The 18149-nt window shown below is 37.8% G+C and overlaps 1 protein-coding gene across 3 annotated transcripts in view; it reads left to right on the forward strand.

Annotated features, from left to right (window-relative positions):
* The first annotated feature begins 507 nt into the window (after positions 1-507).
* Positions 508-18149, forward strand: part of Cdk14 (cyclin dependent kinase 14) — a 563390-nt gene continuing 545748 nt past the window's right edge. For all 3 annotated transcript variants that reach the window (XM_076860994.1, XM_076861002.1, XM_076861011.1), the window contains exons 1-2: positions 508-675; positions 7258-7289. In XM_076860994.1, coding sequence (XP_076717109.1) covers positions 585-675; positions 7258-7289 — 123 coding nt within the window. In that variant the 5' untranslated portion in view covers positions 508-584. The remainder of the gene's footprint in view (positions 676-7257; positions 7290-18149) is intronic.

Below are 18149 nucleotides of genomic sequence, written 5' to 3' on the forward strand. Positions count from 1 at the left end.
CTGGGGTCCCGCGCCCCGGGCCTGCGCCGAGGGGAAGGCGGGGCGGCGGCTGCAGCGGCGAAGGGGCGGTGGGGGTGGCGGTTTCGCGCCGCGGCTCTTTCAACGAGCGTCTGCAACTCGGGGCTGACAACTTCTCCCCGCCCGCCCGCGCCCCGCGCCCCGCGCCCCGCGCATTCGGCCACCCGCGACTCCCGCACCTCGTCCCCGGCCCGCCCCCGCCTCCTCCTGGGGCCGCGCCGCCTCCCCGCCAACACACACCCCGTGGGCCGCCGGCCGTGCTTCTCTCGGTTACAAAGGAGGGAAAATGAGCCGGGCGGCGGCGACACCGCGCGGGGCCACCGTGGCGACTGGGAGCGCGGCCGCCCCCGGCACCACGTAAAACGCCCCCGCCCAGCCGCGGCCCAGGCCCGAACGGAGCCTGCAGCCGGCCGCTCGCCTCCCAAGCTCTGCGTCGCCTCCCGGCCGCGGGAGGAGGAGGAGGAGGAGGAGGCGGCGCCGCCTTCTCCGCGCCGCGCGCCCTAGCTGTTGTCTGCGCTCGGCTCTGGACCAGTTTGGGGAAGTTGCCGGGGCCCCGCGTCGTCCAGATGTGCGACCTCATTGAACCGCAGCCGACCGAGAAAATCGGCAAGATGAAGAAGTTGCGGAGAACTTTGTCGGAGAGTTTCAGCCGCATTGGTGAGTGACGAGCTGTACCCGGGACCCTGCCAAGTACCCTCGGCTCCCGATCCCTCGGCCCCGCGCCCCCGCCGCGCTCCTGGCTCTGGGCGTGCAGCTGGCACCCTGGGGGTGCGGTGCGGACCCGGGATGGAATGAACAGTGCTGGGACGTGGGGGAGGGTGAATACTAGAAGGAAAGACATCCCTGTCTCTCAGCATCTGGGACTTCATTTGTGGACTATCTCAAGCCTTCAATTTGGGTTCGTCCTCCCCTCCACTAGTGTTTGGGCTTTCGCGCCCGCAGAGGATGGAAAAGGGGACGCCTCGGCCCCAAATGCGCACCGGACTGTGCGGCTGCCCTGATCACTCGTTATTTTTTCCGCGCAGGCTTTGGTGTTGGGTGTTTAATCAATAATTTAGCCTTGGAGATTGGCGAAGCCTTGGGTTGTACCATAGTATTGTTTAGCATATCCAACCTAAAGGGAAGTGGGACAGATACCCTGGGACCTTTTGTTCGGTACTTCGGGTCCTAGAAAACGAGATTGGGTGTTCAGTTTCGAGGTCTCTGAATTTTCAAACTGCTGGAGAGAAATATGCGCTGTGAAGTTGTCTGGACATTTAGGAATTAAGTCTCTCCAACTTGTTCCATGTACTAGAGCTCGGGGGCTATTGTCTTTAACCCGGGGGAACCTACTGATTAACAAAAACCGACCGAGGAATGTTTAGGATACTCAAAAAATAAATCATGTCACAGGCTATAACACGGTGACAATAGTGGCATGTGGAATGGATTTGTTCGATTTTGAGTGTTGGCTATAGAAACCCCCTTTTAACCTGTGGAAATAGTTGTCTCCCCTGCTGTCATTACTTTCACCAGTACAGGTAACTGCACCCAACAAGAGAATCCTACAAGCCCCCCGAAATGACCCATACTAAGAAACCTCCAGCCTTTGTTTTACATGTCATCCATGTTAATGAAGGTGTTAATGGAAATTAATCATAAATGGGCTAATTTCTCAAAATAAACCCCCCGAGGTGCCAGTGAGTGCTGCAATCATCCTTCCATCCATTCATTATAAAATACACAAACTTCCTTCAAGGGAGAGAAAACGTGGATCAAGATTTAGTCAAGTTTTTTTTTTTTTTTTGCTTAAAAATTTATGTCGATTTACAAAATCTTTCCTAAGAAATGTTGTGAAACCATTATTTAGTTCTGGTTTTATTTATGTGTATTGGATATTTGCAGTTTCACTCTTCAAAGTTAATAATGCATATGTTGCATTCAGATGAAGTTTGAAGCCAAGAAGAGTGTGAGAGTGAGGTGTTGAGTTCTGTGCATCATCAGCAAGGATGTTTTAACCCCTCGCCCAAACTGTCACAGAGGCAGGTCTTGGGGTCCATTAAGTCCTGCTCTAAAACACTTTAACTGTATATTTACTAATGCTAATGACTCTGTTGGAGTCCTTCCAGTTTTGTGTTAAATAATTCATTGCAGTTGAGTCTCAGTAAGAAATCAAGGACATTAATATAAAAAATTCCTTATGTTTAAATAATTTCAAGGTTTTGATTGACAATCAAGAAAATTTGGATTAACTACAATGCTGGTTAATGGGGCATTATAGCTAATTGGATTTTCTAGCTTATGGAGATTTAGTGATATGAAACTCCTTTGAGTTCAACTCTTATTAAAAATGTCTCCTAAGATCTAGTGGATTTTATATCCTCTTTTTGGTACAGAGAAGTAAACATAACTGATTATTTCTTGTATTGAAGGGAGGGTATGGTTCCAAATATCAAGTCAGTATGGAATACTGTGAAAGGAGATTTTGAAGTTTAAGTGATTATAGTTGTATATATACCAAGCCCAGGATGGTCATTGGAAATACCATTCCAGAAAAAGAATTCTTTCTTATTTATTTTCTCAATTTTTCCCAAAAATTGAAAGCAGTGAACACATTCTGATAATTTCAGGATTTTGAGATGCTAGGGGCTGTTGATCTGAGGCTTTACTATGGATTTGTATAGTGCATGAGCTAGGAATGAGACTGGGGGTCAGACTAGGGATTCCTGGTGTTGCCACTCTAGCTGAGTGACCTTATAAAGTCTATTAACTTCTCCCACCTTTAGTTTTCCATATACAGCTCCATTTTGTTGTTGACACTTAGTGAAATAATGAACACGATTTCCTATGTGATATGTAATAAAGACTCAATAAATATTTATAATATCTTGTCATAATTAGGATTATGTCATACTGTCATAAAGGAACTTATAGGTAGAAAGCAAGAGAAGAGGAAAAGAGGCCCCTGACTTTGTAGTAGAGCCATCCTGAAAACAGAATGGGTTTTGGAATTAGGCAGGTCTGGATTTGAACCTCATTTTCTTTGCTTATTGTGTATCATGGGCAACTGTAGTAATTCCCTGCACTCCAGAGTTTTCATCTGTAAATATTCATAAGTTTGTGGTGAAGATTTAATCAGACAAAAATCCCTAAAATATCTGATGCAATGTCTATCTCATGGTGAGATCAATACCGGAGGATGTTGTTATTCCTTACGATTTTTCTGTATATATCCCCTGTTATCCTCTTTTCTTCATTGGGACTTCATGAGGAGATCAAAGAGTGAATGGTTTATTTCTGTTGAATAATCCAACACTGCAATTCCTTTAGCCAATATAAGATGGATTTTGAAAAAAACATAATGACTTTGTTTTTAAATATGATTTAAAGGTGTAGCTTTTATATGGTGAAATGTACAACATAATTTTTTTGGCTATAAGAAATCACTAATCATTTATCCAAAGAAAATGAGGATGATGCTTGAAAGTATATGATATACCACCTTTATTATAACAATAGTTCTGAGTCCAAAAAGTAGGAAAGCTAATGTTTAATTTATTCATACATCAGAGATTGTGCTGACTTTTTCACCACCCACCCCCAAAACAGCTGATCTGAGGTTATTACATCATAAAAGGTCTAATAAAGCACATTGCCTTTCAAGCCATAGTGTTCTAATGTATAACATCTGCCAAGGAGTGACTATAACATAGCCATGGTTCTTTTATAAGATAGGTATGATTGAATTATAAAGTCAACCATCAATTTCAGTAGTGATTATTTATGGTTTTCTGCTAAATAGTGTCCATGTGGGCCCTTATTTAGCAATTACTTTTGTTGTCTCACACTTTAAAAAAATTTTTTTTTAAAATTTTGGCTAACATAAAGACAAATAAATTTAATTGTTGAACAGTTTGAGTATATTAAAAAACATTTCTTCTTTTTTTTTCTTTGCTTCTTTTCTATTTCAGAATGATAGCCTAGGAGGAGAAAGGCTCTGTGTAATCTCCAATGTATGATTAAGGTCAATCTGACATTTCTTCATATTCATTTGGATATATTTCTTCATATTTATATGGAGTTATCGCCTAGAGAAAGGAAGTTTATATACTGCTATACTTGATATGAACCCATGTATATTATTTCTTTAAAGAATGTAGTTTGTAAGGGAACTGAATAAAAGGAAGAGATTGTCATTACACTGAAATTTTGGATTTCTTACCTTGTGCTATAAGTATGTAATTCTGGAGCCTAGTTGTCATTTGATGAGCCCATTCTGTCAGTAAAAAGGAATATAAAGTTAAAGGTTTAGTCAGAAAATTTGAACTATTGTACTATATCCTTTCCCAATTCATTTTCAAAAGATTTCACTTTGAGATGGAGGTATGGTAAAGGGCTTGTCTACCATGTACAAGGCCCTAAGTTTAATCCATAGAACTGAAAATTTTCTTCTAATTTGAAAATTACAAAATATGTGATTTATATTTGTGGTTCTTTTATAAGAGAAAAAAATGTATGGTTTTCATATGTCCCCAAAGTTAATATATCCCAAAGTGTATAATGCTATCCCTTTGGCATTGAAGTGGAACTCATCCATCCAACAGATTACGATAGAATACTTTCTATGTGCTAGATGTTGTTCTGAAACTCTGATTTAGTGACCAACATGGCCGACCCCTGTTCTCAAGGATTTAAAGGGAAGACAAGCCAATGTATGTGCATGGACAATATAAGTGGCAAATTCTGCTATGAAAATTAGTGAAATTTGCTGTTGCAGAGCATAGGAAGAACATCACCTTCATATCAGTGGTGTCATGGGAAGATTCTAGAGGGGACAGTGTCTGACCAGAGGCCTGAATAGAACATCTGGTGATCATAACTGGTTTAATATACAGTCTTTGTTAATCCAGAATAATGCAATATGCTTCTTATTCCTTTATATCCTTTAAGATGATTATGGTTTTACATTTACATAAATGATTAACAACAATCAGAGAATGTAATCAATTACAAGACATTGTGGTGTATGTTTAGGTCAGAATTTATTCACCAGTGACCTGATAAATATCTAGCAAGAATAAGTTTAATTGGTCTTTGTTGTCACTATTAACTGCTTTTTCAGGGAAAGTGTTCAATATTTAGAAGAAACCATGTAAGGTGTCAATCTTAGCAATGAAAGATTTTAATTAAGTAATGGCTTCTTGATCTAAAAATATTTTCCCTGTAGTACCCAGGATTTGAAAGTTTTATAAAGTGGAGAGAATCTGGCTTTCTCTTCATTATATTTTAGCAAATATACCTGCAAATTTTTATTTTCTCCTTTTGCTACCTTCAGACCCCATCTTTTTTTTTTTTTTTTTTTTTTGTTCAGAGACTAGGGAATTGTTAGGACTTAGGAGACAAGAAGGAAAAGACATTTTGGTTTTTCTGCCCTCTTTATTCTCAGTGGAGGGTCTTCATTCCATGTTTGCAATTCCCAAAGAGTTGCTACCACTTCTTAAGAAAACACATGGCTAAATTTCTAAAACTTTTATAATCCAAACTAGAGAAAATATATTTAAAGGTTTGTATTCTGAATTATAAGCTGACTGCTGTAGTTTTGCATCTTGCATGATGGTCATGCAATATGTACTCCATTAATCTTTGTTAAATGAGCTGGGTATGAGGCTGTATAATAATTTGCTTATGTGTGATTTTTGCATTTGAAATCAATGGGCATTTCATTTCTTATTCCAAAGAAATTACTTTTTTATAGAGCAATTTGTCTATATTTAGAATTACATGGCTACTATTTTGTAGAGAACTTGAGTTGTTGATTAAAAGACACACCTTTTGTTGAGGGAGTATGGAGAAATTTAAAGGGAGGCTTCTAGATTAGAAGTTAAATTCTAGTAAAATTGTAACTGTTAGGAACCATTTAGGATCTTATATCTATCAAAATAGGTTATTTTCAATTTAATATAAATTATGTCACGTATATAATAAAATATAGACCCTCCATTGAGAATAAACTTCCAAGTATTTGAGTTTAGGGTAGCTATTTGAGAATGGGATAAATGACTGTCTTCTTATTTTCTGTTGACAATAAATTGTTATCTAACAAAGTAAGTAGACAAATTTCTTTATGAATGTCTTAAGCAAAAGGGAAAAACTAAGAACTACACTGTTAGAAACGTTTTATCTTTCTCAGCCAACCTGCACCCCTCATAACTCACCACCACATTGATATACTTCTTCATCTTTTTTGAAAGTCAACTTTATGCTATAAAACAGAAAATAACATTTTCAGTATTGCTAGAGTATATATTATAAGCATTCACATGTTAGCTTTAAATTAGGCACATTACTTTTCTCAGAGTTTAATTACAAAAATGCTTTGCTTTTCATTGCTTTTGTCAGAATATAGTTTTCCAAGTATTAACTCCCCCAGTCCTCTGTCCAGGCTAGGACTGCTGCTATAGACCACTAACCACCTACGCACAATTCTGTAAATTTTAAACATTTCTGCAACAAGTGGGTTCAGATAAATTATTTTGTGCATTTCCCTTTCTATGAAACATTCTAAGTCATTGTAGAATTTAAGGAAGCAGAAGTATATGTGTGCCAACTATAAGTGGTATTCTTCACTTTCTCTTTAGAATGATAAAATTCCAGTTCTATAAACTAAAAGTATTTGTTGGTTCCTATAAACATTCTAAGTGTATTGTTTTCTTTGGAAATACTTTTTATAGTTTATCATATTGAATAGTTTGAAGTTTATCTCATTCTGCCATGTTTATTTTGCATGCTCAGTCTTTTGTCACCATGCTTAAACTTCTCTCAGTATGGAAATGTCATTAAGGTACCACACAGAGTGATTGTCATCCTAACAATTGGTTTGGGAGGTCTGTGTATCACACATGATGATGTATAGTCAGAAAAATTTCTGTAAGATGACTTTGTGCTTCTTTTATACTTTTCATTAAAATGTTCAATTCAAGAGGAGACGGGGAAAGGTATTTGGGAGGATAGTTCTATTTTCATGTTTATGAAAAATGTTTCATGAAGATGAATTCTGTGCAATTCTCTATCATTTGCGATTTTTGTATTTGTGATATAACATTGTTGTTCAGATTGGGGTCCAATTTTACTTTCTGAAATGAAAAAGCCATATTACTGTTTTATCTGCCCCCCCCCTCATTCTGTTTTCTAGAACTTAGACAGGTAGCCTCTTTGGGATATTTCACAATTAATTGTTTCCTTTCTCTTTTTATTTTATAGCTTTGAAGAAAGATGACACCACATTTGATGAGGTAGGCTAAATTTCTTTATCTACTTTTAGGTGTATTTAATTACCTCTAGTAAAGTCAGTAGGTGCTAACTTCTCACTTAGAAGCAGGGGGAAAAATCCTTAAAAAACAAATAAGAAATAACATTTGTTTAGTTGTATTATTTTCAGTTTTTTAAAATAGTTATTCAAATTTAAATATTCATTCAAATGAATTTTGTAGTAATCCTCAGAAACATGTATTTAAGTAAATAAACTCATTGAGAGACACTTGCAGGTCTTTGCATTTTGTCTTCCTGCTGCAGTAGTGCTGGAGAAGACCAGTGTGAGGTGCTTGCTTAGGGCAAATCTAGAGCCTCAGAAAGCTGGGCACTGTGGCTCCTTTGCAGACCTCTGCCCAATCAGGCATGATGTAGTATTGACCCACATATTGTCTTTCAGTCTCCCAAAGGAGACAGTGACTCTTCCTGTTCTATTTTCCCTATTCTCTGTGTATCAGAAGTGTCTTTATCTACTCGCCACAAAGTAGTGAAAAAACACTTTTGAAGTAAGGCAGAGATTCATATGTAATTAATAGAATTCTGAATGTGATTTTAAAATTGTGCTTTCCTGAGTGAAGTATTTTATTGTAATCATCCAAAGCCACAATTGATCTGTTGCAAACTTGCCACATGTGTATGTGTACTGAGTATTTATATATAAACAGAGATGTATCTATACAAGGTGCTTACCTCACAGCCTAATAAAAGCAAAGATTTAGTTTGGTTTGGTTGGTTGATTTGTTGGAACACTTGCATATTCCATGAAATATGTTACCTGTCTTCCCCCCGCTGTAGTGCTTCAGAGAGGAAAAGGGCATTTGTGCTCACGGAATGTCCCCTTGGCCATGTGGCTGGCCCTGGTGCATGGCAGGTCCACTCTGGGAGAACCCGCTGCAGGCTGGGATTTCTGGATGGGGCCAGCATCACTTGGCTGTCACGGTCTGCTGCTTCATCTGCTGCACCTGTTCTTCCCCCCCACCCCCTGGACTGAGCTCTACAAAGCTGTGTTTCTGGATTCCAAAGCAACTCCCCCTGCCAGTAGTCCTATAATATCCTCTAAAGCTCAATTCTTTTTGACCTGAAGCAATAGAGGAATTTTTTTCTGTCCCATTCATAGTAGGTAATAATGGTGTTTTCCTCCAAACCTGTATTTCTGGAATTTTCACCAGGCTATTATTGAGATGTTTTCAGGAGAGTACTTCTTTCTTCCATGGGGAAATCAGTATGAGAATACCAGACATCATTTCTTTCTTTAAAAAGGGAGGTGTTCCCTCTTAATTATGGAGGTAGCACACACAAACTTACATTAAGAAAGAAAAATAAAGAGAAGGAGAAAAAACCCCCTCCCAAATCCTGTTATCCAGATACAACCACTATTGAATATTCTTGCTTTATTCCCTGTGTTTTAAAATTATAGCCCATTATATACCTGCCTTTCCCTTTAACCTGTAGCATAATGTGCCCCCCTTTTATAACAATGTCTTCTTAATCATTATTAGGAATTAAAAAAAACCAACAACTCCTCTGTCTTATTTAAACCTCATTGTTAATGGTCGTGTTTTATTCTGTCATGTGCCTGGACCATGAGATTAAACAAATGAAACAGTCTAGAGCCAGATGAAGGTTATGATATAAAAGGAAAAGGATGTATCGGTGACTCCCCTAACTTTATATTATTCTGAAACCTGTGCACAGTTAAAGGTCTGGATTTTGTAATTTGGAGAAAAACCATCGTTAGCTTTTACACAGCGCTTTTCTTCCTTTATAGCACGGGAGATTGGTTAATGCCATAAATCACAGGGTGTTAGACCTAAAAGAACCATTGGAAATCGTCTTTTTCTCACTCTGTCATTTCACAGATGAAGGAATCCAGATCCAGAGGGGCAGGGTAATTTCCAGCTCAAGGAAAAACCAAGAGCTGGGAGCCTGGGAGATAGTAGCAATGAAGGCATGCCTTGGGGTGAACCCTAACCATCCTCTGATGGAGCAATTGACATACACATTCCTTGTGTTTGTAAAATAGACACAATAATAGTATCTTCCTCTTAGAGTACCTAGGAGTATTAAATAAGCTAAAATATACAAAGGATTCAGAATAATACCTGTCTGAAAGTTGGTATTATCATCTTCATTGCTTTTCTCCTCCTCCCCATCCTCTTCCTCACTACCACCATGACCAATACTCCACCTCATATTCTCCTTTGTATTTGGAAGGTCTATAAAGAGGACAGAAGGATTCAGTTAGAAATTATGAATTGGAGCTATAAGGAGAGTTAATTTCAGATATCACTCTAAAATTCCAAATAAAGCTTTGTGTGATATAATTTGCATATTAAAACTGAAAATGTTACCTGAACCCAACCATTTTTTTTAGGTTAGATGAGGGTATGATTGCATTCAGCTTTGTAATTCCTAGTTATATTTTACATGGTCAATATTCAATAAATATATGTCAAATATGAATAACTATCTGTTGTCAAGGAATAGAGAGTGATAAATCAGGTGCCAGGCAGTGTGGATTCTTATTTGCTATTTTCTAGCTATTTGGGCAAGTTATCTAACTTGCCTCAACCTCAGTTTTAACATTTGTAAAATCAGTGAGTTGGACTGTGCTCTTCAACTATGTTTTCTAGTTCTGAATGTAGGATTCTGAGAATCTAATAACCAGCTTAAAATTAATTTAATCAAGATCAGAGACGCACCAAATATGTGGTGATATAAATAGGAAGAATTTAGTTCTTCTATAATCATTTTCAGTTTATTGTGGTAGAAGTTTGCTTGAACTCATGTTTTCCATTTTTTCTCTCTTGGAATTGTAGTACTCTGTAGTCCCCTGAAATTTAATTCAGATTTGAATCTTGAAGCCTGAGGGCTGGACCATTTTCTTAGATATGCCACAAGGTGCTGCAACCCTGTTCTTAATACTATGAGCTTATCTCAAGGAGTGGCTTCCTCCAGGGGGTGACTGAACTAGAGATCAGTTGTGGCTCCATGATTCATATAGAGGATTTCTTTAGAGGGCGTGTGAGGAGAAAAAGAAATATAGATTTTGTTGTCATTTAATTATTCGATTGAAATACTCTTATTGCTGATTTTCATTTTGAAAATTATAATTCTTGAATATATTCAGAAGTATGTGCTAATGCTTGTAAATTAGGTGTGTGTGTGTGTGTGTGTGTGTGTGTGTGTGTGTGTGTGTGAACAGTTTGGAAGTTACTGCAGCCTATCATGATTATCATTGGAGAGAGGACATTTTAAGGATGATAATTTTATTCTTTATTCATGTTGTATTTTGGCCCTTACTAAAATGTTAGCTGATTTTCATTCTGTGGCTCTAATGTATATTTTTGACTTGGGTGATTAATCATTTATATAGCCATCCAAGTTAACATTTTTTTTTTTTCTTTTCAGTTTTAGGTTTCCTTCCCTATCTTCTTGATGGTTGGATCTTCAGGGTTTGACATAGTACTTGGCCAAACTAAAGAGGCTAAACAAATAATTGCCAGAGAAACAAATAAGCTAGATGGAAGGCGAGAGATTGGCTTTTTTACGTCATGCATTTTAGTGGGCACCGTGATTTTATGTTTTTGGTGACATTGTGATGAGGCCTCCAGTGTGAACTTCATGTCTATGATATTCTTACAAAACTTTCTAAATGTCTTTTTAGCCTTTTTGTCCCCAGTAAGCATTTCAGCCATTCTTCCCAAGGCAACAAGTAATAGTTATGCTACGACTTCAGATGAATTTTTGAATCTTCTTTTTTCAATTTAATGATTTGTTTTGGAATAAAAATGCTAACTATTATATAAAAGATCTGAAGATACACTCCACCAATACAGAATTATCACATATAAAGACTTTTGAACTTTAGAGACAGACACTCCAGTTAATTATAAATACCTCTGTATAGAAAGGGAAATGTCTGAAGCTACCATGGGTCATGAATTGTTCTTGAATAAATTAATAGGCTAAATTGTATATTTCTGCTTCCTGCCTCTGTTAAATAAGATAAGCTCAGATGAGGAACCTGAACAAAGTTTACATTCGGCTTGGCTTTTACGTGAGAAGTTCAAAAATTTTGGTGATTGAAATAAACTTTTAAATGTAAAGAGTTTCATTTACTTATGGTATATAATCTAGAGAACTAAGCCCTTATTGGTTGGAAAAATAGCTTATTATTATTTATGAGGTTTCTAATTATTCCCTGTCTGCTCAGTTATTTCATATCTGAGAAGTAGAAGGGGCCACTAGTACTCATTTGGCATTTTCTAATTATTTTACTTTTTTCTTTTGTAGTGGGGATTGAACCTAGGAGCTCTTAACCACTGAGAAATATCCTCAGCCTTTTTTTTTTTTTTTTTTTTTGTATTTTATAAAGAGTCAAAGTCTCACTGAGTTGCTTAGAGCTTCCCTAAATTGCTGAGGCTGGTTTTGAACTTGCAGTCCTCCTGCCTCAGCCTCCAGAGCTGCTGGGATTACAGGTGTGTGCCATTGTTTATTTTACTTTTTGAATCCTAGGAAAGTGTGTACAAAATGTATAAAAAATCAACATTTTTATGTCTGACTTGTAAGTTATCTAAGTACATTTTATGGGTTAACTTGTTTACTATGTGTTTAATAATTGTATTAGATGGAGATAATGTACACCGATCTCAGCTTCTATACCATGTCTGTCTTTACTGTTTTGTAAGAAGATGTAATACCTGAGGATGATAAATGTAGCAGTGATGTTCATGAGAATCAGAGGCTAGGATATACATGAAGATAATTTGGGGATACTCCTGAACATTCTTTTCTATTTATTGAGAGTATGGAAGCTGGGTCAGTCTCTTCTTGGTTGTTGTCATTGGTGATCTTAGTGTCCTTATGGATGCTGTATACATAGTATACAGCTATCCAGCTGCTGTTCCCTGACTTCCTCTACTCATGGCTACTTCACCCACACTCAGTTTCTGGGAGAACTGGATCATTTCACAGGACTGTCATAAGTTTGCAATGCTAGTAACTGTCTTTATTTCTTAGCTCTCACATACCTGCTATTGGATGGCCCCTTCCCTGCCTGTCCCAACCCATTTGTTATGGGTTTGGCTGGCTCCTATCCTTGGGCCTTGAGTTGAGGAAAAACATCATGGCCAAAGGGTGTGGCAGAGGGAAGCAGCTTACATTATGGTCAGGAAGGGGAGGGGGTAAGGGGGAGGGAGGAAGAGAAAGAGAGAGAGACAGATTGCACTCACTAGATATAGAAAGAATATATACCCAAAGGCGTGCCCCTAGTGATCCACCTCCTTCAGCCACATCCTACCCACCTTTAGTTACCACTCAGTTAGTCCCATCAGGGGATTAATTCACTGTTTGGGATTAAGGTTCTCATAGCCCTCTGGATGCTCTTGCATTGTGTCAACACATAAGCTTTTGGGGAACACCTAATATCTAAACCATAATACCCCTCTTCTTTAATATTACATTGCTTTCCCACTATGTTGGTTTTCTAGGACTGTCTTAGCAAAGTACCACAAACTGGTTGGCTTCAAAGACAGAAATTTTATTATGGCACCGTTCTGGAGACCAGAAGTCTGAAATCAAAGTGTCAGCAAAGTTAGTTCCTTCTGTGGGCTATAAGGCAAGGATCTGTTCCAGACCTCTCTCCTTTGTAGATGGCCGTCTTCTCTTCACGTCTCTTTATATCATCTTCCCTCAAAGTAGGTCTGCTCATCCAAATTCCCGCCCCCCTTTTAAAGTCAGATTGGATTAAGAGCTCACTCTACTCCAGCATGACCTCCGCTTAATTTAACTAATTGACATTTGCAACACCCTCTAAATGAGATGACTTTTGGAGGAGCTGTGGCTTAAGTCTTGGATATAGGGATTTTTTTATGGACACAGTTTGCCCCATAACACCCTTTGACTTCTTAGAACACTGAATTCTATTGGGAGTCAATTTCCTGCTCACATGCATTCCTTTTAAAAAACTTACTTGGTTTTTCCCCTTGCAGAGAAGAATGTGTCTTTTTCCTGTCCCAGGCTGGTTTCTCCTGCTGTTCACCAGATTTCTTCCTCTTGTTTGTATTCCAGAAACTCACATAATTGATTCTTTTCTTTCTTTTCTATATTTTCTCTCATTCTTCTTTTTTAAGGTACTTTTGCCAGAGGCTCTGACCATGCTTAAGTCTTTCCTATCTCTCTCCTCAGATCTGGAACCCCTGTCCTCTGTGATTTTTTTTTTTTTTTAAATACTCCCATTGAGAGTCAGCTACTCCTTGCTTTTGGCTACTCCATTATGCTCACAGCAGTGTGACCAACTCAGCTTTTACTCTGAACTCCCCACCTAGCTTCCCAGCAGCCTAGTTAGATGTTTCTGCCTCTGTCTCATAGTCATCTCAGACTCAGCACTAGTTCTTATATTCTGCACACCTGCATTTTCTCTCTCTTCCTTAACTTGGAGATCAGCTCTCCCAGTTACATGATTTCCTAGGTGGAAACCTGATGCAATCCTGAACTCTATAAATCCAGGTCCAAGCCTTGGCTTGGTCCCTGCTCCCTGCTGTTGTCACCATTCTCACCCACTAATCTGCACCTGTAGCCTCACATCTCTTGCCTGGATTTGCAGGAGTCTTTTGATTGGCTTCCCTGCCCACAGCTTGTCTCCCATTTCAACAGAAGGATGGATTTGAAATACAGATGGTGTTTTCCCTTGCTTGCTACTTTAAAAGCTCCCCATCAGCACAAAGATCAAGTTCATTTTCCTGGCTCATCTTTCCAGGCCTTTCATGATCTGCCTCCTGCCCACCTTACCACTCCGGTCAGTTTTCTCTGCATTATTGTTTCAGCTGCTGCCATCTCAGTCAGTTCAGAACTTTATCCTTTTTACCTGTTTTATCTCAATAAGTTCTTCATTGGTCACACAAGCTCCATCTCCCACTCTTCCTGCTTCAGCCTTTCCTTGCCAGGCTACCCCCTATTTAAAGATTCATGTGTCAAATGTTTATTGATGCCTGTTTTGTGTCAGACTCTGCCTATGCTCGCAACCTGATTCTTGATGTAGTCATACTCATAAAAGTTAATCTTAGTGGACTTTCACGGGTTGACCAGCTCCTAGCAGCTTTCTGTATTGGGGCTAAGCAGAGTCAATCTCACTCTCTCATATAGTAAGATTTTACATTACTTTGTATTCTGTTTTGTTTTCATCAAGGTCAGTTCCGCCAATCCTATATCATATGAACTATCCTATAGAAATCTACAGAGTATTGTTTGATTATGTCAGAGATCCAGTATGTTATTATATTTCTAATCAACATTTTTGGATGGTTGAGGAAGAACTCCATTTCCTTGTTATTCTCTTGCTGGCATTTTAGTTCAAATTTTCACTTTCTTAAAACTTTCTGTGCTTCAGTTTTTTCCTTTCTATAAATGTTTGATCAGATTTACCATCTCCCTAATTATGGTAGACACAATTACCATAATTATGTCTAGTTCCAGACAGTGGCTAGAATGTCTGGGTAGTGCTGTAAGGATTCAGAGAGGAAGTGCATGTCACAAAATGCAAAGTGTGTGACATTTGGGGGAATTAGTCACTTTCATATTCATCATTCTGAAAAGGCAGAACGTTACAGAAATTGGAAGCTTGAGTATGTCCTCTTCTGCTGTGAGTACCCCGAATCCTGACTGCAGGCTCATTAGGCAGGAAATCTCTGCTGCAGGGGTGGTGCCGCTCCTGGGTCATGCTCTGATTAGCGTGTTATGAATTTGTAGAAAGTTGACCTTTGATATAGTAAGTGTTTCTGTATAGCCAAAGTAATTTTTTCCAACAAGTACAAAGTAGACCTACCTATAAGGACTATATTATTCCCATTTTTCTTCTAACTGAAATTTGAGCTGATTTAAAATCCTTAGATTGCTTGATTGTGGTTGAGATAGTCTCTCACACGGAAAGCCATAATGATAATTGAAATCAGCTAAGTCAAGGGTGCAGGGTTTTCTGAGGACGGGAATCTGTGGTCTATACTAGATATTATTATAGTCCAAACACATTTACCTCTTCATATTCTCAGTGTCGTAAATCACAAATAGCATAGTTACAAAATTTTGGAATCAGCAGTTTGTTCTCGATTCTGCAAACTTAATTTCTTCAGGACACATCAGTGTCTAAATTTCTTGAAAGAGTGCTTTCACAATTGATGTAGTACTTTTCCCTTCTGAGTCTATTTTATTTTTAATATATAAAGTTGTTTTGGTTATTCTTTCAATTTATTGTTTAGTTTTAAAATTTTGTTTCATAATACTTTTTAGTTTACTAACATTTTTATTAACTATATTTTTAAAAGCATGTGATCTTGGGTATTTTTAGTGATATAATGCTATGGCAGTACTTTTTATTATAGTGTCTTATGGCATAATATTGTATACTTAATTTTTTAATAATCAGATTAGCAGTTTTCATATGTCTTCTTAATAGCCACTCCAAATTCTATAACAATAAATCTCATATTTATGAGTGAGGAATATTTTGAACAAAATACTTTTTTTTTCTTTTTAAAAATTTTATGGTATTGGGAATTGAACTCAGGTCCTTGTACATGCTAGGCAAGTGCTTCACCACTGAACTGTATCTCCATCCCTTTTTAAATTTTTGCTTTGAGACAGGGTTTTGCTGATTTGCCAAGGCTGGCCTCTAATTTGAGATCCTCCTGCTCCATTATCCTGAAAAAATGGAATTGTAAGTTTGCACCACTATACCTGGATTCTGAGGAAAAAACAAAATAAGAAAACAAAACAAAACAAAACAAAGTTTTTATGATCATATAATTAAAATGAATTAAAAAAAGAATTGTTTCAACATGTACTCGTATGCCCATTCTATACTCCAGGAAAGTACATATTTGACTTTTCATTGATAAAAATACATTTTTTCAAGTCTTACAAATAATATTTGTAAGTATTGGAAGAGACTTGGAAATGCACAGAGAACCCAGGGAGTCTTGGAGTAACCAATTGTATGTGTTTATTTGTGTTTTCTGTATCTGTGAACTTCCTCATATGAGGTGTCTGTAAAGTGTGATGTTTGGAAGGTATACTCATATTCATTCTGGTCTAGCAGACCTCAAATATGTTGTTATACCACTGTGTTCCAACCAGCTGAAATACTCAAGTGTGCAACCAATTTCCTTTAACAAAAACAGAGCAGATTGATGTCAGTCCCTCAATTGTGTTTTGATGATTCTCTGGAGTGGAAAAGAAAGGAGCAGAGTTGCAGTTAGAGGACCAGGAATTTGGCATGTTCCAGAGTGTGTCCAAGGGAATGTGCCAAGTATGAAATTATCAGCCATGACATATGTCTTGGTGGAAACAAACTGAAATACGTTCCTCTAGACTGTTTCTTGCCTTGAGGCCAGGATATGCCTATAACCTAGTTATCTCTGAGCATTATTTATTCTATTTTAAAGGATTTTTCCAAAAAAGATGCTTGCAGCCGCGTTATTCTACCATGATGGACTATGCTGGAGGTGGAGTCTAAGAGTTTTCTAAATACTCCTGACAGATTTTGGCACAGGCCTCTCTAGTTCCCCTACCCAGAAGTCTTGCTCTTTAAAATACTGTACTGTAGTTAGTCAGGGTTTACCTTGGGGAACATGGCTTGTCCCTCAAGTGTGCTTGGATGATACAATGATTGAGAGCCACTCTTAAGAAACATGCATTTCTGAAATATTAGAAAGGATCTAAAGACGGATGTTGATACAGTCTGAATTTTTTTGGAGTAGTTCTTGATTTCAGATCATGCATTCTGATTTTTGATTTAGAAAATATAGTCATCTTGGTTCTACAATTGTGCATTTATTTTTATTTTTATTTATTTTTGGTACTGGGTATTGAACCCAGAGGTGCATCATCACTGAGCTATACCCCCTCAGTCCTATTTATTTATTTATTTTTTGGTACTGGGGCATTTTACCATTGACCTACATCTCCAACCCTTTTTATTTTGTATTTTGAGACACAGTCTCTCTCTCAAGTGGTTGAGAGTCTTTCTAAATAATTGAGGCTGGTCTCAAACTTGTGCTCATCCTGCCTCAGTCTCCTGAGTTGTGGGATTATCAGCATGGGCTACCATGTTCAGCCAGTTGTGCTTTTGTTAATATCAAATCAATATTCCAGATATTCTAACCAAAAGAAAAACTGAAACAGATACAGAAGTTTATTTTTTTTATTTTTTACTTGTAGATGAACACAATAACTTTATTTATTTGTGTGGTGCTGAGGATTTAACCCAGTGCCCCAAACATGCTTGGCAAGTGCGCTACCACTGAGCCACAACACCAGCCCTGATACAGAAGTTTTAACAGTGGAATAAATAAACATCATTCTACAACAGATAAAAATGGATTACTTGTAACCTTTTTGTTTTAATGAAAACATTTTTTCATTTATTTAAAAGAATTGTAGATAAAGAAGTGAAATCGATGAGATAAATTTTAGGTTGGCAATAGTCATTCAAGGCATGAATTACTAATTTTTTTGTGTTGTAGGTGCTCATTTATTTTAAATTGCAAGCTCTATAGGTCTCTTTACATTGTTTTCAAGCGAATATGATGGAGAATGTCTTGCAGTGCTTGATTTTCATCTCTGAAAAGGAAGACTATTTAATCTTAATAATGAGCATATTTGAGTCATTAAATATTGGGGTTCAGGTGTGCAGAAGGCCTGGTAACATATGGCCTGTCCCCAGATGCCTTAATTGAGTTCAGAACTTTCCCCAAGAGATTTGTATTAGTTTATCTAAATGATGTGTTACATGTACAAGGAAAAGAACTTTAGTCATAAAAGAAAAAATAAATAAATATGTACTTTGT

The sequence above is a fragment of the Callospermophilus lateralis genome, chromosome 1, assembly GCF_048772815.1.
Source record: "Callospermophilus lateralis isolate mCalLat2 chromosome 1, mCalLat2.hap1, whole genome shotgun sequence".
NCBI lineage: Eukaryota > Metazoa > Chordata > Mammalia > Rodentia > Sciuridae > Callospermophilus > Callospermophilus lateralis.